Below are 23,292 nucleotides of genomic sequence, written 5' to 3'. Positions count from 1 at the left end.
GTCCAGCAGAAGCACGTGTTGGGGCTGGAAACAGATCTGTGCTCCATCAGAGTTCATCAGCAGCAGGGGGTTTGGTCTTCCAGGCAGAAGATCTTGAGAAATGGAAGTCCTTATCTTGTAGACACAAGGGTCCCTGATGAGAATTAGCAGTTCCAAAGTCTTATATGGCAATAGCAGGAGGAGTCCTGTCCAAGTGAACAAAATGCTGGACTGTGCCTTCTCATAGAGAGGTGAGCCATGGAAGCACTTCAGACCACTACAGAAAGGAATGCTCTCACAGCCAGCCAATTCAATCATTCAAGACATGGAAAGGAGATGAACATGAAATGAATGTGTCATCCTTTATCAGTCTTTCAAATACAAAATATAAAACCTATCCTTCTTTCTCCCTAGCTTCTGAAAGTGGGAAAAGATGAAATATTTCCCGAGTCACCATGGAGGTAAAACCTATAGTTTGTTACAATGAATTGTATCAGATGGATAACTAGATTGACAGGAGTCTGAAAGAAAATATCAATACCTGAAAAATCAGCAATTTTCAGGCATGAAGTGTTTTATTTTTAACTTCATGCACACAAAGGGCAGTAAGCTGATCTGAAAATAGTAATTTTCTTATTTCAAAACATCAGTAACAACATATATTCTAGATGCACTAATGTAATAACACTTTACATTTTCACCCAACATGGCAGAAATACCCAACAAATATTAATAAACTGTTAGCCTGATTCCCCAGCTGCCAAATGCCTGCCATTCTCACTGGTATACAATAAAAGGGTAAAGCCTAAAACCCCTTCTGTCCCTTGGAGGTACTTGCTGTTCTTTACCTTCCCCTTTGCCCTCAGTTAAGTGCCTCAATGCACAGTGGTGGAGGAATGTCCAAACACCCCAGTGGTGCAGCTGGAGAGACAGGAGACTGATGCACCTCTCCTCTATCCTGTGCTCAGGCTTGGCCATCAGGACAGCAAAATTGTGCTTGCACAACCTGCGGCCCTGCCTCCTTCAAGACAACCACTGACCTCAGGGAGCGTCAGTCACTCTCACCCTTGTCTGCAGGGCAGTGAGACCTTGTGCCCCGGACAGCACTGCCAGAGACAGAGCTGGGACAGTGCCAGCACTCTGCAAAGCTGCTCCCAGGAGCAGGGACATGATGCTTTGGCCCTGGAGGATGGCACGGGCACTGGTAGGACAGGGACATTCCCTGAGCCTACAGAGCCAGGGCAACACAATGGGGAGTGGGCTGGGCAGCTGCACTTGTAAATGAGTCCCCTTCACCCCACAGACACCCCCCTCCTCTCCCTGCCCCTCCAGCAAACCTGAGTTTATCTTACGTAAACCGGACCAGGTTTGGTGCCTGCCCTGAAAAGCCATTTAACTACTGCTGTGGCTGGAGGTCACTGCTAGTAATTGTATCACCACCAAAGATGGATTTGGCTGCCTGCCAGTCACAATTCCTGCCCTCTTTTACCAGAGGAGAGGCACAACACCGCAACTAAACTTTTTTGTTCCTTCTGCAGGGTCTTGGATCTTTCACATCCACCTCCTGCCTTGTCACCTGTTCCTATCTCCCAGGAAGTGTCATGGGCCTGTGGCTGGCAGAAATAAATGGTGTAAGGAGCAGCCCAGAAGAGCTGGCTCTTCTTGTTCTGCCACAGCCTGGGTGCGCAGCACTGAGGTAAATAGTAGCACTTAAGGCTTGCACACTGTTTTGTAGGCTCCAAGTGCTTTGCAGGAGCAGCTAAGGATTGCCATCCTGCCTTTTCTCCAGCAGAGAGGCACAGATTTGAGCACCTGCCCACTTCAGGCCCACAATCCTTGTTGTAAGTGGAAATAAGTCCCGTGCTTTATAACTCCCCATAGGTGGGGTGTGGGGAATGTCTCACACCGGACTGGCTCAGAGCAGCTCTGCGTGCCCCTGTGATGGGCACAGCCCCCAGCACTGCAGGACAGGCTGTCCCCATCCGGGTCAGTGCTGGGAACTGAGCTCCGGGTGTGCTCAGTCCGTGAGCATCCCTGCCAGCTTGGCTGGGGGCTCCTTCTGCAGACCCCCTGATTTGGGGGGCTGGGGCAGCACCCCCCTGCTCCTGCCTGCCAGCCCTGCTCACCCTGCTCAGCTGCACACTCCCCTCCTCCTGTCATGTAAAAGTGGGAGATCATAAGATCATAATGAACCCAGAACTGGTTAGAGAAGGGCTTTCCTGACCTGTCTGCCTGCTCCTCTCCACAGAGCTTATTTTCCAAAAATTATGGAACTGGTCAACTGTTAAAATGTCAGGTGACCTCCTCGTGATCATCCCACAGCCTCCCATAACAACATTGAAAAGATAATCTATCTTTTACTCATGTCCTCCATAAGATCTGCACTTTCTTCCCTTACAGACTGGTGCCAAATTTTTCCCAATATAAATTATATTAACTTTAAAATTCAAATATTAAAGTGGTTTTTTTCTGAAAAGATTGAAACAATAATTTTCAATTTTCTTTTGATTGTTCCCCCTTAGTTTTTGTATTAAATAATTTGCCAGATTGGACTTTTATATATGAATAATTATGGTTCTCTCAAGAGCACATTTTTTAAAAAGAAATTCATTCCACGCAGAAAAAATCATGCCCAGTTGTACCTGGAATTTTCTTGCCCACAATGCACACTATCCCACTAGCAGTGACAAGCTTAATTAATATTCCTTTCTACCCCCATCCACTCCTCACCTCCCAAATGACCCCCGTCAAAACACATGCTGTAGGTGTAAAGAAAATGCTACAGCCCCATAACACTGCATGGTGCAGGAGAATCTTCCTTTGGGGCAGAATTGACTAAGCTCCTTCTAAAGAGAGATGAAGAATCATGATTTCAAAGTTATTTAGAGCAACATTTGCTTCAAAAGAATACACTCAATGGTGGCTTTCTTAGCTGAAGAGCTGGTCTGAGGTACATTTACAGAATGTAAACTCTGTGCACTGTAAACTTGATGCAACAACACAGCTATGGAAGCACAGTTTGTAGGCAGATTAGGACCCATCTCATGTTTCTCAAAGGTACTGCCTTTTCCAAACTATGGGGGAGGCTCTGTGCTGGCAACACGAGTTCACTTCCTCAGTGGCACCATTTGCATGCCCCTGTTCAGTGGTCATTTCTCCACCCCTCTGGTTTCTGAGTCTGCCCCTGCAGGTGCTGCTCTCCCCAGCCAGTCTTCCCACCATGGACAGAAAACTGGGCAGAGCAGCACACAAATGTGATGGAGGGAGAGCCAAAGGCAAGCCATGGTTTCACACAATACAGTCTGAATTGTTCAGTCTCTGGAACAGCCCGAGGTAGCCAATACCAAAGTAGATGCCATTGTGAACGTGAAGGAGGTAATGTACAATTTACTGCATCAGTAAAAATTATTTTCTCTAACTGACCTTTTTTAGGTTATCCAAAAGGAGTCAAAAGTAGAAGGATCACGTGCATATGTTTAACTAACATACTTTAAGGCCATTATGCAGACATGCTTGTATTTACATACATCCTCTCCCACAGTAAACATCTGTTTTTATAATAAGGCCAGGAAGAACAATTACATCATCCAGCCTGACTTCCTTTGTAACACAAATCTTTTTCAGTCAGACATTCCTGTGATTAAATAAGATTGTGTTCAATTAAAATACATCTAGGAATCTGTCCGTTCTTGACTTGAAGTCTTCAAGGCATGCAGGATCTACCATCTTCTGGTAGTTTGCCCTGATTTGTGCTAAAATATTAATTGCCTTGCTTACACAGAAGAGTTTTGAAAACACACTAAAGTTTGTTCACCTCAGGGACTGCCAACAAACTTGCATATCCTGATATAGCAAGAGAGAGCAGCACACAGAGCCAGAGCCCTCACACTGTTTAGTGGCCAGACCAGATCAGTGACAAGATTTGCCTGACAGCAGATGGTGTTGCCCAAGTCACACATCCCAGCAGTTATGCAGGAGACTATCCCCAGTGGGGCAGCAGGTGACAGGGAATTGGTTATCAGACTTTCTAAACTCCTCTTCCTCACCCCCATGGTAGTGCCACAACCTCTCCTCAGCAAACGTGGTGCATTTTTCACCTGGGAGGTCAGTCAGTATTTTTAACGTGCACCAACACACATTGCTCTGAATGCATGCTAAATGTGCCACTGAGAGGTCCATTCCAGCCCCTTATCTTGGACTCAGCTAGCGAAGAAGGGAGGCTGTAGCTGGAGGAAGTTCTCCACATGGGAGAGCTTGTATCTAATCTGCTGCCAAAGTTACCTGGAGCTGCCTGGCTACACAGCACACAGCATAAAGCTGGAGAGATGAAACATAGCTGGTCTACAGTGGGCAAGCACCCTGTCACACTGATCTCAGGTGGCAAACAGTGCTTTGGCATTGAAGATCTAGCAATCTGTCCTTCTGTCATACCTCATTCTGATGAAACCTCAGCATGGCCACAGAGGAGTATTTCTGAACATGAAAGATATTGTTGGCTGCAGAATGGTTGTGGGAGGAAAAAACAGCTCTGGATCAAAACTACAAAATAGGAAATCAGGTGTGCACAGAGAGCACAGCTCCTTTAGCAATGTCTCTGTCACAGGAATGGAGACCACTGAAATTCTGCACCAGCTGGTTCCACCAACCAGGCCACCTGAGACTTACATGATGAGCCACCAGTGTCTGCCAAAGACACAGGCCAAAACATGCATGTCCTCTCTGTTTAGGAATGCAGACATTGTCCTACTCCTCCAAGGTCAGTGTAAACATCAGGACACTGGAAGGCGATGGAGATTTTTATGATGGAAGTCTCTAGGTCCTGGTTACTGAGGACCAGCCAAAATACTAACCCACACCTGCTGATCCCACCAGCAGCACCACCACAGAAGTTTCCTGCAGCACACACACACTTCTCATTTCCAGTCACTCTTCCCAAAACACCCATTTTCTGTAACAGAGCCCAGTGGTGTCTCTGGTGAATACACACTTGCACTCCTAGCCACAACAGCAACAGGATTTTGTATCAGACAGAACCATGTGATGGTCCCAAAATGCCAGATCAGCATGGTTCAACCACACCAACAGATGGGTGTAAATGCAAATGCAGATCAACTGTGTCCTCCAAGTGCTCTCCAGGGCCAGGGCAGTTCCAGACTGGGAGGAAGATGCTTTATTTTGTATTTGCTCAAGGGTCTTTTCCCAACAGGTATCAGACGCCTGATGCAAGTGCACAGGCTTTCACTTTGCTCTCTCCAGACTTGATGCTCAAATTTCTTTGTGTTCTCAGCTAATTGAAGGGCTGTCACATGGAAAGCACAAGATATTGAATAAATTTTACAGGTAGCCAGTGCAGCTGCTCCAGGAGAAATTTGGTCCAATACAATTAGGATAAATACTTTCTACATTTTTTTTTCTAACAGGTTTAAGTACTTCTGCTGCAGCCTGAGAAGATGCTGCAACAGTAGGTGGGAGAATCCAGTAGCTGACACAGCTACTTTTGGTGCGTAAGCTGAACAAAAGGGGAAGAAACTCTCTAAATAATGAGAAAAAGTGCACTAGGTCAGTATAGCTCATCCTAACTAAGTGTAATTAGCAGGAGAAGGAAGGAAAAAAAGCTCACCAATATTGTTTCACAATGTCTTTCAAGTATTTGGGGACATTTCATTTTGCAGAAGAGTTTCAACCAATATAAACATGCCAAATATAATCTTCAGTATCCTTACCTACTTGTACCAGCAACATGAGTCACATGCTGCTCTCATAAATTTATATTATAAACCCACTTAAATCTATGCATAGAAAGTGATATACATCATACCCAAAATAATGGTTATTCTGGGCTACTTGGCAGTTCAGGGAGTGGTAGGTTTTTAACCTTAAAAATGTGTTTTGTAGAAAATATTTGATGTACTTATTCTCCTAGTAATGTCTTAAATTTTTCAAAGAGATTCAACTGCAATAAATTTTTTTTCAATGGATGGTCTCACTTAAAATTTCTTCATTTCACATGTAAAGCTTTGTTTAAATAAAGTAGAACTATTCCTACTTAAATTTTTTAATCATTATGAAAATTCTTCTTTTCATGTTAGGTTCAGCAAATTATTCTTTTCTTTAGAGATAGGGAAAGTTTTTAAACAAAATATGTCATTGGCCAAAGATGCGGTTGTAGAGAATTTGGGGGAAAATTATTGGGAAATTTAGTTAGATCTCGATAATTACTTTGACAAAAAACAGTAACACTTTGGAAATGCTGAAAGCCTGGATTAGGCAATGCCCAGAAAATGCAGCTTTCAGTTGCAGAACATTTTTGTTTAGAAATTTCAAAAAATTAATCAAAGTGCTTCATTTGACCTTAAGCCAAAATTGTTCCTTTTTGCAACTTGCCTTAGATTGCTTGGAAAGCTGACAATTTTTACTTTCTATGATCAACTTAAGAGGACAATTTTTCTTTTGTCCAATTTTCTGAGCTAAACAGAAAGTCGGTTGCATATACATAAGATTTTTCACTCAGAATTTTCTGAACAAAAAGAAATTATGTCTGGAAGGTATTGCTGGCATTGCAGTGGGACAGTATGCCTGAAAACACTGAATACCAAAGGCTTTTCTAAGCATTTGAGTGTGTACATACCAGTACTGCTCTTTCTTATACTTAAAACATATTCCTAATGATCTGCCAAATCAGGGCATTTGATTCAATGGAGGAAGTGTCACTCCAAAAAGTTTTCGTCAGTGCTTCTCTTAGTGACAATGTGCTGTTCATAAACTGGGAAATATTGAACTAAACGCAAGTCTCAGAATACCCCTCTTAAGCACCCATGAATCTACAGAGTGGTTGCAGTAAAGAGATTTCCAGTCAAGCCTTTGAAGAGAAACACCTGGTGCTGCTCCCAGCTGAAGTACTCACCAATAATTCCTTGGGAAATATCTTACTACTTTTTCATTTTAAAAAAGACTAAACAGAAAGCACAAGGCCACACAAAATTGACTTCTCCATGTTGGTATAACAACCCTCCCCCTTCCATAATGCATGTGAGCCTGTAAATGGCAAGCAGCAACCATGCACAGCAGTGAAGAGATTTTATCCAGATCATTGGAAAAGTACACAGTCCTAGCAGAGCCCAGGAGGTCTGGCTTAGTGACAGTGAAATCCACAGATACCTCTTCCTGTATTTGAGTGTCCGTTCGTTTGGATGTGGGTCGTGTCTTTGTGTTCTGGGTGGGAATTGTGTGCTGGTATGGCAACACCAGGAGCAAGGTGTTTCTTGACTGCTGGAGCTCCTCAGGCCTGGTAGCCAAAAGCTGATGCTCTCTCTCTGAGCAGCTCCTGGCACAAATGACAACTCCAGCTCCCTGCAAATGAAGAAATCCTTCTTATAGGAATGACATGAAATCCAGGAACTCAAGAGTTTATGTCAAGATTGGGTTGAATAGTATATGAGATATTCCTAATATTGGAATTGCCTGTACTTTTGTGAAGCAGACTCTGCTGCCCTTGCCTTTGCATCCATAGGCTTTCTACATGAGCTGCAATGCTGCTGGGGTGTGCACTGCAATGAGGTATTTTATATTTTCACACTTCCAATAAACCACTTCCCAGTGGAACGGAAACCTTTAGGTAATTATTAGCTGCATTTCTAGATTTTCCCCTCCTGATTTAGCTTCCTTTTTACCAAAGTTACAAACATTAGCTCCTGAATGCACGATTAATTTGTAATTATTCTTGTCCTTCCCCTCATGTAAACCACAGTCACTCGCACTCACAAGCCTCCAATTCTACTGCTCTCTGAGGATTTTAGTCAGAGAACCTCTAGTGGTAAGAGACTGGTTCCTCTGCTCCACAGCCAAGTGACAAACTCCAACCAGTCATAGTAAGGTCCGATGGAACCCCCTGCAGAGGTTATAACTACATACCAAATATAATACAGATCACCAAACCCTCACCCTGCCAAAACAGAAACATATCATAGAGAAAGGAAGGTAATTCCCTTTAATCCAGTCTCCTGCCAACAGGCTCTCAGATGTTCCAGAGAGGACCTCTTTGTCTGAGGCTTTCTCTTCAGGACTTTGACTTCTTAAGAAGTCCAGTCACATTTCACTGGCAAAAATTGAGGTGACAAGTGACATGTGGGACATCCATGACCATGGGTACCTTTGGTACCCATGACCCACAAAAGAGCCATGTTCTGGAAGAGAAGGAGACCAGGCAAGACTGAATAGGATAACACAGATCACACCAGCGCTTCGCATCTATTAATTTTGTTTCTTTCCAGTGCTACCTCCCTTTGCTTCACTACTGTTTCCTTAACCCTGCATGGTGCAAAACACCTTTCTGAAATTTTTCCCTTCTCCACAAAGACTTTATTGTGGTTTTCAAAGCAGACTTCAGTCATATGTTACCTTCTGGGGGCTCAAAGACTGGTGGATTCAAACAATACATGTGATAGCCACGGTCACAGTCATCACAGAAGAGCAGCTGGTCCTGAGGCAGGTTTGTTGGAGAGACAGTAGGGAAACAGGGAGAGAAGGAGAGGAAAAGAGAGAAATTATGTAAATTAGTCTCTTGCCAAGATGAAAACTTAAGTAGGGTAACCAGCAATGTTCATCTGGGAATGCAGAGCTGCAACAACAGAGACTAAGAGACTGCTGGGAATGTAAAGGCTACAAGCATCACATTTTTTCATCCATGATTAGCCACCATATTCCTGAGAGGCTGCAGAAAGCCTCTCTCAGTACAAGACAGCTCAGTTTCTAAGTAGAAAATCACTATAAGAAATGGAGGAGTTCCAGTCCTAGATGGCCTCACAATGCAGGAGTAAAAGCTGTTATGCCGGGGATACGCTGTACTGAGAAGAGGGCAGGCTTTGCTGGGCTCCGGTGTCACCATGTGCTGATCTCATTCCTTCAGAGGAAACCTTTGACTTAGACAGTTTTCCAAAACTCAGCTGAGTAAATTTTTTGTGAAACAGATGGAAATTACATGACCCCACCATGTGGTCTGCAGCTCTTTTATATATTTGGGGTGAAAAAAGCTGCTCTGAAGTATCCTGTGATTCCTGAGCTCCCCGGGTTCTGATTTTTCTATGCTAAAGCAAAAACAAAATCTCAGGCTTCAAATTTATTCTGCTGTAGGGAATATAGTGTTAGCTAATCACCTCCAAAGTTCTCCAGCCACTGTCAATTTTCCAAGGTTCTCATGGGCTGCCAAGGACCCTTAGCATCAGATTTTAACTGCAAACCCCGCAGGGAGGACACTGCTCAGCTGCAGGCTCTGGAAATCACTGGAGTTGGTGATTAGGTGAGGCTTAGCCATCCTACTTCAAATGGTTTCATGTTTCCCAAGTCTTGTAATTAAGTTTAAAAAATCATACCAAGAAAGTAAAGAAAATCGGGACAGAAGGAGCATACTTGCCTCTCTTGGGTTATCATGTATTCACATCTGCTTCTGACTATCATGCTGAAAGCTCCCTGCAACATGAATTCATGGCCCCCAGCTAACTTCTATTGAATAAGTACACAAACCACAAGCATCAGCATCTTAAGTGGCCCTATATGATACCTGTGGTAATTTCAGCAGAGACCAGTGGCTAAATGGGGACACTGGGGAGAATCTCTGTGCTCAGGGGTGGCTCTTCCTTGGAGATGCATGGACGCAGCAGTGAAACAATGACCCACACCAGTGCCACATGCTTCTCAAGGGTGGGCACAGCAGTGGCTTGCAGTGATGCTTATTCGCATGAAAAGTTAAATGGACTCACGTCGTTCTCTGAGGTCCCACAAAGGCTGCAGGATTTGCACTCAATGCATTGCCACTGATAGGTTTTTACAGCCTCAGTCATGTTTGTGGTGAACTGCAGGCAGGTCGGGTGTCCTGAGGAAGATTGGAAACAACAGTCATTGTTAAAGCTCACTTATTGCTTGTTAATTAACCAGTATTAAATTTGGGAACAAAACACACACGGACATGGACTGATCACAACATGGGCTGCAACTAACAGATACCAAAGAGGAAAGCAGGCATTAACCCTTTCGCTGCCGGGCACAAGAGAAAATCAGAGTCATTTCCACCCCATTGGCAAAGCAGTTTTATTCAGAGCTCTTAAAAATGGTTTGGCTTTGAGTTGGTTTTTGTGGGGATTTTTTTTTTTTAAGAAAACAAGAAAAAGGATGAAATCAGAAACAAACCAAATTTCAGAGAGAGACCATCCGTCTTAATAGAAATTGGACTACAGTTTCAATTAGCGCTGTTTCAACCGGAACGAAGGACCTGGTGGAAATGAGGTTATTCTCCATTTCACAGCTTCCTTTCCTGGTGTCCAAATGGGTGGAGCAATTCTGTATACTTTGCTTAAATGGAAGCAATAGCGTACAGAGAAGACGCAAGACTTCTTTTATTTTTTTTAAGAGCTCTGCCACTAAAGTTGGTTGGCACAGAAGAAACCAAATTGCACAGCTAACCTTCCAGGATCAAAACAGGAAACCGAAAGGAAAAAAAATCCCAAGCCAATTCCCACAATGAACTAAATGAAAGGAATAAAGAAGGGAAAGCTAGCAGAACAGTCACATCTAATCGGGAAGGACAAATTGCCAGAGTTACAACCCCCGCCCCTACATGCGTGTCGACTTCAGCTTTGCAAAACAGCGGTACCACAGTAGCAGGGTCAGCAATGGGCTTTCTGGAGGGGAAAATACAAACAAACAAACAAACCAAAGGTAGGATCAGTGTTCCTTCTGCAAAACAAAACAAGACAAATACACCGCTGAAATAAAGTACTGTACTCCCAAACCAGCCTTACCTGGCTGAGACATTGTCTAAGTCTCCTGCAATAAGCTCCTGCCTGCCTTCTTGGAAAGCCGCATATTTAGAATCCTTCTCTGACACACTTAAACATTAACACTGTGCATGATCAGGGCAGGGAGGGTCAATTGCTCAACTGTAGAAAGACTAGGAACACAGGTATGCACATCTCGCACTGCCATCTGCTTCTTCTAGAAACTGGCACCATAAGTTGCGGGGGGGGTTTCACCTCTACCCAATCTGCTGTTCTTAGACTACAACCAATGGAGTGGAAAAAATCTTTTCCACTTCCACCAGCTTAAGTGCTTTTTTAAGAGTGCAGAAAGAAAGGCTGTTTCTCCAATAAGGAAAAAAAGGCATGTCTATGGTAGATGTGGGCACAGATGTGTCATCTTCATTACCAGACCTATCAGTAATATTTTGCTGCATCATCACAGTGCCCATCACCACCCTAGAAAAAGTTTCTGTATTTTCCAGCTAGTGAAGCAAACAGTTGCTGAGAATTGCTGGATAAGGAAGTAATGCTATAGGGGATATATTTCTTTTATGTGTCAATTATACCACCAAATGCTGTAATAAGAATTTTTGTTCTCCAGTTATATTTGCATAGTTGTGATACAACAACTAAACTTGTCCAGCAAAGAAATATATATGCATAATTATTAAAGAAGTTGAATAGAAAATAAAGGAGATATTTAGAGAAGAAGGGATCAATGAAATTGCTCATATCACTCTTAAGCCTTTGAATAAAGAAACATCTTGACAATACTGATGAGCTCAGATAGGCTAAGAAGATCACAGGGTTTTGGAGCCCTTGAAATGTCAGCACAAAAAAAGTGACAGTTTTTACTGAGATTTACAGTGGACCAACTAAAGTTTTGGGGGCCTTGAGACTGCAACTAAGCAAAAGGAGATGTGACAAGATACCATTTCTTGCTGAGAGGACCACATATACTTTCTGATACTACCAAACTAGCAGAACCTGACATGACATTGAAATGTTTCTCCAGATCTGATTTACATTGAATGCAAACCTTATTTCAACACCAGTAAATAGAACAAATGTGCCATGCTACACATCAGGGAGGAATTCATCCCAACAGCAGAGCGTTACTTCCAGAAATGTTGTACAGTGCTGGAATATATCACAGAAAACAACTCATATAGGGAGGTGAATTAATCAGAGACTTAAATAGCTTCAGTCACATTTGAAAAGAAACAGAAAGAATGGAATCAAACTTACAGAAATAAACCCCAGCTAAATGCATGCACATCTTCACATGCTCAACTGTCTGTGCACACACATTGCTTATTGCAGAGAGTCCAGCTGAGGACCCTCCCTTTCTAACACAACATGAGGGTCAGGTCGTGTTCACTACTTTATCTCTGTCCCTTTATAGCCATTCCTGCTCTCTTCCAGTTATCAGTCTTGCCTGTTTTGTTCCTCATTTAGCTCAAAAACACCTCTGCAGGTCTCCTCTGTGGCATCTCACATCAGTGGGGCTTCATTCTTGAAGTGAAACATCCTGCCTACATTACAGAGCACTTCTTAAGAACCACACCTAACACAAGCCTAAAAGAAATGGTCTCTTGTGGGCTCTTGTGGAAGTATTCCTTAGAAAAATTAGGAATAGAGCAAGGGCCACAGTGGTTTCTTTCTAGTAGCAAAGCAGAAGTATTTTGCAAGAACATACCAATTCATTCACCCGAATAGGCTCTCTCTCCTAGTACTGTGACTGCAAGAGTCGAGTCTGCATAGCTGCAGGTTGCCCTCTGTTAGCCCAGGGCTTATACCATGTGTAAGGCAAAAAGAATGCCTTTCTTCAGCTTCTAAGTCAGATGATCTTTCACATTAAGCAACATTCCTTGTGGTACCATGACCCTAGCTTAATGTCATTGGAAAGACTATTTTTACTTATGCTATCAGCATGGTGAGACACTGTAGTATATGGCAAGCAGACCACTAGATACTCAAAATATTAAAATTCTTTTTCCTTTCCTCCCTGGTTTCTCCTTCATGCTCTCTTTCTCTTTCTTTTCCTGCTACTTTTGTTCAAAACCTAGTGTTTTACATGGTATGAGAAAATTGACACATCCAAGACTTCCTGAGGCAGTGTTAGTGAACACCATCCCTGCTCCATATCACAGAACTTCTTAGCATTCCTTCTGTGTCAGAATACCTGAACACAAAGTCCTGTAGCTGCATGTGGCAAGCTACTACAGGTAGATTCAAATTCCCTTTCTTTTTTCCTTAAAAATAAAAAGGCTAGTTCAGGCCACAATTTTCTTTTACACACAAGGCAGTCCAAAATGTGATTCAAGTTATGGACACTGTGGCAGCACACAAGCTAGAGAGCTGAAAGTCTTCTTGCTATGTGTTTAAGATGGAGAAACAGTCTTATTTCACCTAATTGTGTGATGAACAGCGTTTGCTGTGGCTAAGGTGTGCAGCAGAGTCTGCAGCTGAAACCCAGTTAATAATTCAGGTGATGGCTCCACCCTGGCAAACCCTGGGTCACTCTCACAAGTCTGTATCAGCTCTGCAGATCTAATCAGGGGAGGAAGTAACACATATTTATGGTGTCACCGAAGTCAATAGACAGACCTCTAAAATACACCCTGGGAGCAGTTCTGTTGAAGGACAAGGCAATATGTTAACACTGATGGTTTCTAATCTACCATAACTATTGTCTACCTAAACTTTTGCTATGCTGCAATAGCTATAAACAACTGACAGAGACAATAAAACTTGCAGTGAGGTTTTCAACAGCTCATCCCTTTGTCTTAAAACAATATTTTAAAGTGTTGATCAGGTTTGAAAGCTCTCTCATCTTTGTCAAAACTCTCCTCTAGATCTGAACTTTGAGACTGAGACCATATTTTATAGTGACATCAGTGTTTCACATGCCACTGGCTTTAATTGTACATTATGTCCACCAGACATCTGGTCAGAAGATCAGGGAGGTGAGCACATTCAGAGACCATTTCTTGTATCCTGCACCTGCTACAATTGCAGGCTGATGGGAAGGATAATTTTAACATAAATACCCTAAAAATATCCAAAAATCTCTCCTGCTTACACTGGCTGTATAACACTAAAGACCAAAACTGACATTAAAGGGCAGGAGCAATCTGCTGCTTCCAGTCGCTCTGTGACCAGCGAAGGCCTTAGAATGGCTCATTAGTGCTTTTTCAATAATGGATTCTGCACTGCAAGATTAATTGCAGCCATGTGCTCTGTCACACCCGCCACAGACTATTTAAATTAACAATCCAATCAATAACCTTTTTCAAACAAAGGCAGAGATTATCTTGAGGGGGGAAAATAAGCAAATACTCTTTTTTAAAAACAAATGTGAAATTATTTATACAGAATAAAAGGAATTTTTACCCAGTTTCCAATTCTTTCCATTATCTTCACAGTGTAGTGGTGGGCTTTTTAATCAATAGCATGATGAAAACTCACAGGCCTCCTGGCTATATTGCATCAGATTTATTCCATAAACTTTCAGGTCTTTAAACAACTATAAATACATATTACAGATATAATGGCCTATGTCACAGGAGCCCCATCCAAATAATGGAAGTTTACATGCAAAGAAAATGCATAATTTCCTCCTGCTAAGATTGAATAAGGTCTCTTGTGGCCACTGCCATCATTTGACAGAATTATTACCAATACCTGTACAAAAGAAGGGAAACTTTTACTTCTAATAAGTGATATCATTTTATTGTTATGATTTAAAAGGATATCCTTCATTTGTCTGTCTAAGAAGATAGATACAGATCTGTGCTTATAGATACACAATGTCAACAAAAGCTGGATTAGAAAAGACCCTTAAAAACTCAGACTGTCCAAGAACACTGAAGAACTTGGCTCTGCCAGAATCCCAGGGCTAAAGAAGCTGCAACTCTCACAAAAAGACCAAACATTCCTAAGGGATGAGATTGGGGAGCTCTTGGCATTTCCTGGCCCTTCCCATCTTGCACTGTGAAGGTGTTGGAGTCTAGAGACATATGCCTGCCTGCTCAAATGGAGGTACTCATGAACAGAAGCCTTCAAAAGTGTTCATGGGGTGAGGAGCCAAGGCATCGCCTGCCACACTATCTCTGTGATATGGAGAAGCAGGAGTATTTCATTACAGAAAAATAAAACAGCTTTCCTGGCAGCCAAGACAGGGGTAGATGTTGGAGGCTGCAGGTGAAGAGCTCTTGTCTCACCTCCTTCAGTACAGGGCCCTACTGAATCCAGCTTCTTAAGAAAAACATACAAACAAACAAAAGAAAGTCTCACAGGCACCACATTGGGGTTTATTATTATCAGACAGGACAGGAAATATCACCACTGTGAATTTCTGTGTCCTGGCTGAAGTGAGAAAACCTAGCTGTTTCTCCCAGTGTGTTCCAGCACTGCCAACTCTGCTAAAGAAGTGAGTCCAAAAAGACTCAGTGGTTTCACTGAATAGTCTGGTCGGTCTGATTTGGTCAGAGACCAACTCTCCTCTATTTTAATATGTCACAACGTGCCAGTAATTGTGGAAGAATTAATGCCTTTAATAATTGATGGATCTCTGAAACCACTCAGCTGTAGAAGAGCTTATAGTTCCTATTATTTCATTTTCTGACCCTACAGTTGTTCTGGCCAGCATCGACAGAACTGAGTCCACAAAAAGAGAAGGGGCACTCTGCTGCATTAGCACCAGGACTGGTGGCCAGCTGCACTCTGGGGGTGGTGGTTTGCTTCTCAGTACTGCCAGTTCCAGAGGAAAAACTTATATAAATTACAAGCAATTGCTCAAATATTTGGCACTGATACAAGAGAGCCCACTTTAATTGTTTGCCCAAGGGATAAATAAAACCCCTGTGTGAATGGTGGTGGTTCAGCCCCAGCTGCAGTCTGGCAGGTGTAATTGGAGAAAGCAGGACAGACCTGTGTTTGAAAGCAAGCCCAAGGATCTTGGGGAAGTTATAAAATGGTGGAGTGAGGCAGGTAGCACTTGCAGCTCACTCTCCTGCACTGCCCTGCTGTTTCTTTAGCCATGAAAACACCAAAGGGCATGGGGAGCAAAGGAGTAAGTTCCTGCCAAAAGACCCCTCATCTCCAGGCAGTTGCCAGAAAATTTCATTGCCCGAGGAAAGTCCACTCACCAGCTCTACTCACGCATAGCTGTGACTCTACAATGCTGCATAATTTCCTCTGAAATAATTTTAAGTATCGAGAGCATCAGCTGGCATAAAAAGTCTGGGTTACAGAGGATATAGAAGAGCAAAGCTTGGCTAAGGCCACTCATGTGCATAAACAAAATGAAGTATGCACAAATGCACCCAAGGAGATGGGCTGTGGACAAGGCAGTGTAGCTCTGTCTGACACAGGGTGGCAGGAGGAGCTGGGTGGGATTCAAGGGTGACCTCTGGAGCATGCAAAGGGACAAGCCAGGAGTGAGTTATTCCTAATGATTTGTCAGTCAAATCACTTCCCACACACCATTCCCATGGTAGCAGATGCCCCATATCTTAAAGGAAAACTCCTTGAGAAAAGTTTTAAAACTGTTTTACTGCAATAGGTCTGTGTGTGCCTCTCCCTGAGTATGCCACTTCCTCAGCATGCACAATCCAGCCATACATATGTTAGCAGGGAGAAATGAAAATAAATTAGAGATTTTAAAAGTCTCTAAAAACTAATAATAGTTTAGTTAATATAGTTATAGTTAATAATAGTTTAGTTAATAAAGTTAATAGTCTCTATTAACTTTGGTGCACACAAATCATTGCCCTTGGAGAACACCTGGATTTGGGCTGGTGATGCTGCAGCCAGGCCCTCTGCCCTGTGTTCAGGTTTGCCAGAGGGAGGATGAGCCCTGCCAAGTTTTCTGCTGCTGTGTGGGTGTCCCCCTCTGGCCAGGCACACCTGCCCTTCCAAAACTGCCTGGACAGGCTGAAATCTGCACCTCCATTTCATATCTCCCAGCGGTTTGGACTGGGGCAGATCTGGGGCACAGGCCCATCCCTCCGTCCTCTCCTCTGAAGCTGAGCCGTGGGGACTGAGGCACACCTGGCACAGGCTGCTCTTTTCATTGGGAACATGCTGTGGGAACACAGAACTGAGGTAGCAAACTGAGCCCTGAGCATTTGCAACCTGGGGTGCCAGAAACAGTGCCCAGCTTTAAAGCCAAAGAGATCCCCCATGCCCCAATGGCTCACCTCAAAACCAGACAGCCCTCAGCCCCCTCTTCTTCCAGACTAGCCCCTATTAACCACTGTTGGCCACCAGACAAAATGGCTAGTTCTTGCCTAAGAAAAATAATGTGGGAGCACTCAAATAACCTTGTACTGAAGCATCAGCTTGTTAATGCACTGGTAAGTCATGCCAGCACTGTACAATTCCTGGGGGTGAATTAGGTCAGAGTGACCTCCAGAAAAACCACCAGGCTGCATCGCTTCGTGCTGCATTATGGGTAACGATCTGCTAATTGCCAGGAGGCACTTGGGCTGCTTACCAACACCAACAGGAAGGAAACCTGCCTGCAGGCACCGCACGGACTCCACATGCCGGGGACATCTCTCCTAATGACGAGAATGAACCCATTTATAGAACATGAACTGGGCAGGAGGACAGGCACTGCATGCTAATGCTGCCCAGGCGGTGCCGCTCACCGGGGCTGGTGCCGGAGACCCCCAGCAAAACCCCTGCGTGGGGCTGGCTTTGCATTTGGTTGCACAGTGGAGTGGGGGTGAGGTAGATGGAGATGAAAATGCAGGAATGGGAGAAAGACTGCTTATCCAGGCAAGATGAATCACCACAACCTGGAAAGCCAACATCCCCTTTGCCCCGGGGACATTTTCGTTACCCTTCAACAAACTGCAGTGGAAAAAAACCTCCGGCACAGCTCCGACCTCGTCGCTATGCACTGCAGGCTCCCCAGCCAGGCCAGCTCACACACCACAGAGCTTTCAATCAACTGGCAGGCTCACTAAACCCTTTCAAATTGAGCAACCAAGCAAAAATACTTGGTCATAAACACTAAAAATAGGAATGGAGGATTGGGTTTTGTTTTGCTTTTTAACTTGGTGAAGCCAGCTCTTCCTAGTGCATTAAACCCACCTCCCTGGCAGTCCATTTAGAACATCTCCTCCCCCCTGGGAGAGCCAAAATCCCCAGCTGTAATGAGATGAATGGGGTGGTATTTAAAATGCTAGGGAAATGGCAGCCTGAATAGCCTTCTGCAAGCACAGTGCCTTTGTTAAATCCCCCATAAAATAAGATATCAGCGCTGCCCCTCCTCCCCTCTCTTTAACATGAACCAGGACTCTGCTACCTGCTTGAACCCACATTTGCTGCCCAAATACCTGGTCCCTCCCCAGTAGCTCTCGTGTTAAACTGCCCTGCTAACACAGCCACAGATGGCAGCATGCCTGCAGGGCTGCCCAGCACTGCCCAGAGCTGCTCATGGTATCAAGGCAGCATTTGAAAAGATTTCAGGTTTTCCACACTGACCCAACAAAGGGGGTCTAACCTAGCCAGTGGCAGCAGTGGATGGGACGTGTCATTGCCCCAGAGCACTCAGCAGAGACAGGGGCTTCTCTGCTGGGATGAAGCAGGAGAGAGTGATAAAGGTGATGTGTCATGACAGGAACACCTCTTCACTAAAACTAGGCCATGCTCACCCAGTGATTTCAGAAAGCACCAAGACAACCCTGCTGCACCACTGTGGTCCTCCTCAAGCACCAAGGACTGTGGGGAGAACTTCAGCAGTGATTTCACCCATGAGTCACGGAACAGACATCTCAAACACACTTGGAAACTTGGAAACAGGGCAAGCTAATTAATTTAGGGAAAGGAAAGGGGAAAAGGAGACAGTATTACTAATATCTGGACTAACTTTCTAGAAAGATTAAGGAATGACTCTAGAGTAATTCCTTGCCAGCACGTTTCCAGAATTTTCAAATAAAATGGCAAACTCCAGAGAAATTATTTAAATTTTAATATCAAAGAAACTTAACTATGCAGAACTTAACCGTGCCATTGCATAGACGGTGACCTCATTGCTCTTGTATGAGGTAATCACATACCATCTAGGTAAAGATATTCAGCACATGATGGGTAAATGACTGATAATTGGTGTGTACATACTGAAAATGCAAGAGGTCTGTCTTTCTCACAGAAGCATAATTTACACTGTTGTTAATGTGACTGTATATTCAGACATAAGTAGAACTGCCTCACTCAACACAAACCAGACCAATTTGGACCAAGGTACTTCAGTCTCTTGTTGAGTTAAGGAATCCCTTTCAGCTGCCAAACAGGCAGTGATCCCCATGCACACTCTCCGTTGTTTGTAATGCAGTGCCAGAAGCTGGAAAACACTGGGGTTTTTTTCCCTTCTCCATCAGTGAAAACCCCTGTTTGGTTGGGAATTTTAAAGTGTCAATAGAGATTTCATCAACAAGACAGACAGTTTTTGCTTCCCCACCAAACTCCCAGCAACATCAATACCTAGAGGGAAGTAAGTGCTATAAGCACATGCTGAAGAGCATCAGTATGAGCATGGTAGGAGGGAGTGAAATGTCTTTGTTTACTCTCCAAAAAATGCAGTTTCAAGGTGATCTAAACATCTGAGTGAAGGAGTGAATTTGAACAAAGTCATTTCAGTCAAAAGTAAGGGGAGGGAAGAAAGGATTAAGAGGTGGCAGGGTGAAAAACTGATTTTCAGAAAGGTTGAGACATTTTGTACCAGTGTCTCACAAATAAGAAGCTGGACTTTCATTTTGGAGCAGTACCTTGCTTCAAAAGCGAGCTCAAGGGAATTGTTTTTAAGAAAGAGAAAAAATAGTTGAAAATGAAATGTTTCATTCAAGCCTGTGCACAGTTGGCAATGGAAAAGGGTCATTTCATTGAGGAGAGATTGTGTTTCATTTTGAATCAAACCAAAATCTTTTATCCTCACCATGGTATTTTTCAGTTCAGTTGTTTCAATGGCTTTTTTGAGTAAATGTCCAACAAAATGCTGACAGAGATTAAAAAAGTAGGTTTGTATTTTTTTTTTCCAGTGGAAGACCACATTATTAAAATCCATGATGTCTTTTCTTAGAGCTCACCAGACCTTCGAGCCCAGATTAGTTAAGTCAAAGTCCTGGCCATTCCTTAACCTGAAACAAGTGAGTAGTGCTGCTTTAATCTACACAACCAATAACTCATAGCAGCTAAATACCTTGTCAGACCAAACAAGAAATCAGGTAGTTCCATGGCAGTGGACACTAATGTCCCTCATTAAACATTTCATTCATCTTGCTATTTTTCAACACCAAAGGAATAATTTAACAAAGCCTATACAAAAGTAGAATATTATTGTATTTAATTAAAGAAAATTATCTTCTACAGTACTACAATAATCTCTGACTCTTCTGACCCTGCTTTTAACTGGCTGCTCCATTGGCCAAGCAGGTCTGTTGCTCAGTGCTCTGTTAATGGCCAGGAAGCTGGGAAATCCTCTCCTATAGGTTAGTTTGACCAAGCTCTGGGTACCCCAAATCCTTTCACTTTAAACTGAGGGTTGCTGAGGGTGTTCATCACCTGCAATGTTCACTTGTTAGGTGGGATCTCACCAGCCACAAGATGTCTGGCAATTCTCAGTGATAGCTACACTGAGCCTAATGGGGACTAATTCTTCTTCACATATTGCCAGACCTGTAAATATGTAAATAGCCACAGAGGAATATAATGGCTGTGAATGTCCTTAGGAAATTCATCTCTGTTCTTTCAGCTCACAAAGTACTTGTAAAATCTCACTCTTAATGGAAGTCAGGAAAGGGTCTTGGAGAGGAAGTTAATGAAGAGGCTGCAAGAGAAATGAAGTCCCCTAAGCCGGGGAAGGTCCTTTTCTCCAGATGAAGGAATACACAATTCTGGACTATCTGCATGCTTGAACAGTACAACAGCAAATTCAATTCAGAGAGAGTCTGTGGACAGTTAAAAAACTGTCCTAAGTCCCTAGACTGGTAGATGCATTCAGAGACACAGTCAATATAGAAAGATCTGAGAAGTCTTGGAACCTTCTCTTTAAGAATCCAAAGTCCAGATATTCCAGCAAAGGATGAGACTTCTGACCCAGAATTCACTGTACTGTTAAACAAGTTGTTGAGCCCAGGGAAAGGGCTGAAAGACTTTAGTGTCGTTTAACATATTTAAGCCACTCCCAGCAGAGCACTGATATGAAGCAGCTATGATTTGTACCAACAGGGAATATTAATTTTTCCAACATTGACTTAAAACCATTCCATGCAAACTCTACTGCACAAACTGCTACATGAATTTGAAAGCTATGTCACACTGGTTAACACTAAAATTAAAATACCCCTTTAGTAACAGGATGGCTTTCCACTATTTCCCATCCAATGACTTCCTCTCACCCTGGGGAGTTTGCCGCAATACTGATTCCTGAAATCATCATATGAAGAATTTAATGGCTGTTGGCTACAGAAAGAAATACAAAATAGCAAGCTAAGTCTGAAGTGGTGTTTGACAAAACTATCTCTCGTATTACTTAAAATCTCTATTTTGTTTCAAAAAAAGGAGGCTGTATTGAAAAATTTGGTCATCTTCATTCACTTCTTGCAGTCCACAATGAAGTTACTGACATGAGGACACTTAACAGCAAAGACTGAAGAAATGTAATGGGAAGAGGCTTCAGTCCAAATAAAAAATTACTCTTAATACCTATGCAAACCTAGATATAAACTAGGTATTACTGACAACTGATTGTAGAAGATGAGCAGCACTAAGAAATTAAACCCTACTCCAAAAAATCCCAAACCACTCAATTTCAAGACATTGAAGGGGGGCTGTGTCTGTTCCTACTCAAGAGGTACCGTCCATCAGCTGAGTGGCAAGAAAAAAAAAAGTACCTTCTGCAGGCTCTCTCAGCTAGGCAGCAGAAGTTCCAAGAGCTTTAGCTCACTGCCCAGCTTCAGTGTTTAAATCATGTTGCCTTTTCCTTAGCAGTGCTATGGTTGGCTTGTAGATCATTTAAAGTTACCACAGCTGCCTCAGGCAGCATTAAGCAAACCTGTTTCTAATTATAGATGGCAATATCAGCCACAACACCTTGCTCTAGAAATCTATGCTTTCATGAAGGTAAATGCCATCCTTCTCCCACCATGGTTCACCCCCCATGGAATCATGCAGAGTTACAAGCTGCAAAGACAAAACATCGTGAAATGACAGATGCGATAGTAGAAGTTTCTAACAGGCACTGCAAGAGCATTTGTTGAAACAGCAGACAATGTAGTTAGGTCTTCAAAATATTCTGGTTAGGTGCCACAGATGGATGGCTCTCATGTCATTAAAATCAAAGTTAGGGCTTAACTATGGCAAATGTCCAGCTTTAGTGCAGCAAACAATACAATCTTTATACAACAATTTCTAAGGGATAATAGAGGTCTTAAAAATATCAAGCCACAATTTGGACACACCCAGCCCAGTAGTCATTGCTTATGCGCTCTGCTCTGATTGCCTTATGTAGTTGAGGTCTTACTCATCCACCTTCAACACCGGGGATGGGATGGGGTACAGAGAAGTCTATGCCATTGCTAATGAGAATTAAAAGCTTGGGTTTAGAAAGAAAGTGTTATGGGTTTTCTTTATCATCTATAAGCTGGTGGATTTAAATACAAGTAGGGCTCACAAATCCAAGATGCAAATTTAATCAGATTTTTTTTTTCTGATTGTAGGCAAAAATTTGGAATAAATCTTTAACCAGTGCAATATTCTAGTTCAGGCCAAAGCAAATTAGCTGATGCTGTTTTCACTCCACCCAGAGAAAACAGGATTCCAACCTTCAGACTTGCCAGCCTTCAGCTCAGTCTCAGTCCAGGGAAACACAGCTTTGGGGGCATCCATTGACTGCTGCAGTGCTGAAAGACTTTTAGTCCCTCTTGCTGCCATCCATCACTCTCACTGGCAAGAGCCATTCTCCAAACAAGAAAATAAGATCTATTTATGTCATCATAAACCTGTCCAGGGGCTTATCTGTTCAGATCATTTCTGCAAAACTAAATTTTTTCTTTAACATTTCTAATTCCAGGCCTGTGGCTTTAAAAAAATAGAAAGAAAAAGAGAAAAGAAAATAAAAAGGCACAAAAATATTCAAAGTAATAAGACTTATGTTGAGACATTCCTTGGACTGTGACAGCCTATAATAACAGCTCTGCTGTGGTGGGAAGGATCCCATTCATCTCAACCGGGTGTTGTCAGACATCCATAAAGGCCAACTTCAACACGCATGTTCACTCCTGGCTACCTTAGCAACAATGTCTCACTCTGCACTGTGCATCATCACACTGAGGAAAATAAAAATGGCAATGGATGTTAGATTGGCAGATGACCTAGTGCACTGGAGCCACAAGCAGTTTCCTTCCTTCCTTCCTTCCTTCCTTCCTTCCTTCCTTCCTTCCTTCCTTCCTTCCTTCCTTCCTTCCTTCCTTCCTTCCTTCCTTCCTTCCTCCCTCCCTCCCTCCCTCCC

At 43.1% G+C, this 23,292-nt stretch overlaps 1 protein-coding gene across 2 annotated transcripts in view; it reads right to left on the bottom strand.

The window, feature by feature from the left end:
* Positions 1-1,351: 1,351 nt before the first annotated feature.
* Positions 1,352-23,292, bottom strand: part of DPF3 (double PHD fingers 3) — a 160,138-nt gene continuing 138,197 nt past the window's right edge. The window contains exons 10-12 of one of the 2 annotated variants that reach the window (XM_030948989.1): positions 9,735-9,847; positions 8,377-8,458; positions 1,352-7,329 (exon numbers count right to left, since the gene is read on the bottom strand). In XM_030948989.1, coding sequence (XP_030804849.1) covers positions 7,259-7,329; positions 8,377-8,458; positions 9,735-9,847 — 266 coding nt within the window. In that variant the 3' untranslated portion in view covers positions 1,352-7,258. The remainder of the gene's footprint in view (positions 7,330-8,376; positions 8,459-9,734; positions 9,848-23,292) is intronic. The other variant, XM_030948990.1, reaches the window with a different exon arrangement.

The sequence above is a fragment of the Camarhynchus parvulus genome, chromosome 5 (assembly GCF_901933205.1).
Source record: "Camarhynchus parvulus chromosome 5, STF_HiC, whole genome shotgun sequence".
NCBI lineage: Eukaryota > Metazoa > Chordata > Aves > Passeriformes > Thraupidae > Camarhynchus > Camarhynchus parvulus.
The sequence above is the reverse complement of the archived record's forward strand: the minus strand, read 5'-3'. Positions and strand labels throughout refer to the sequence as shown.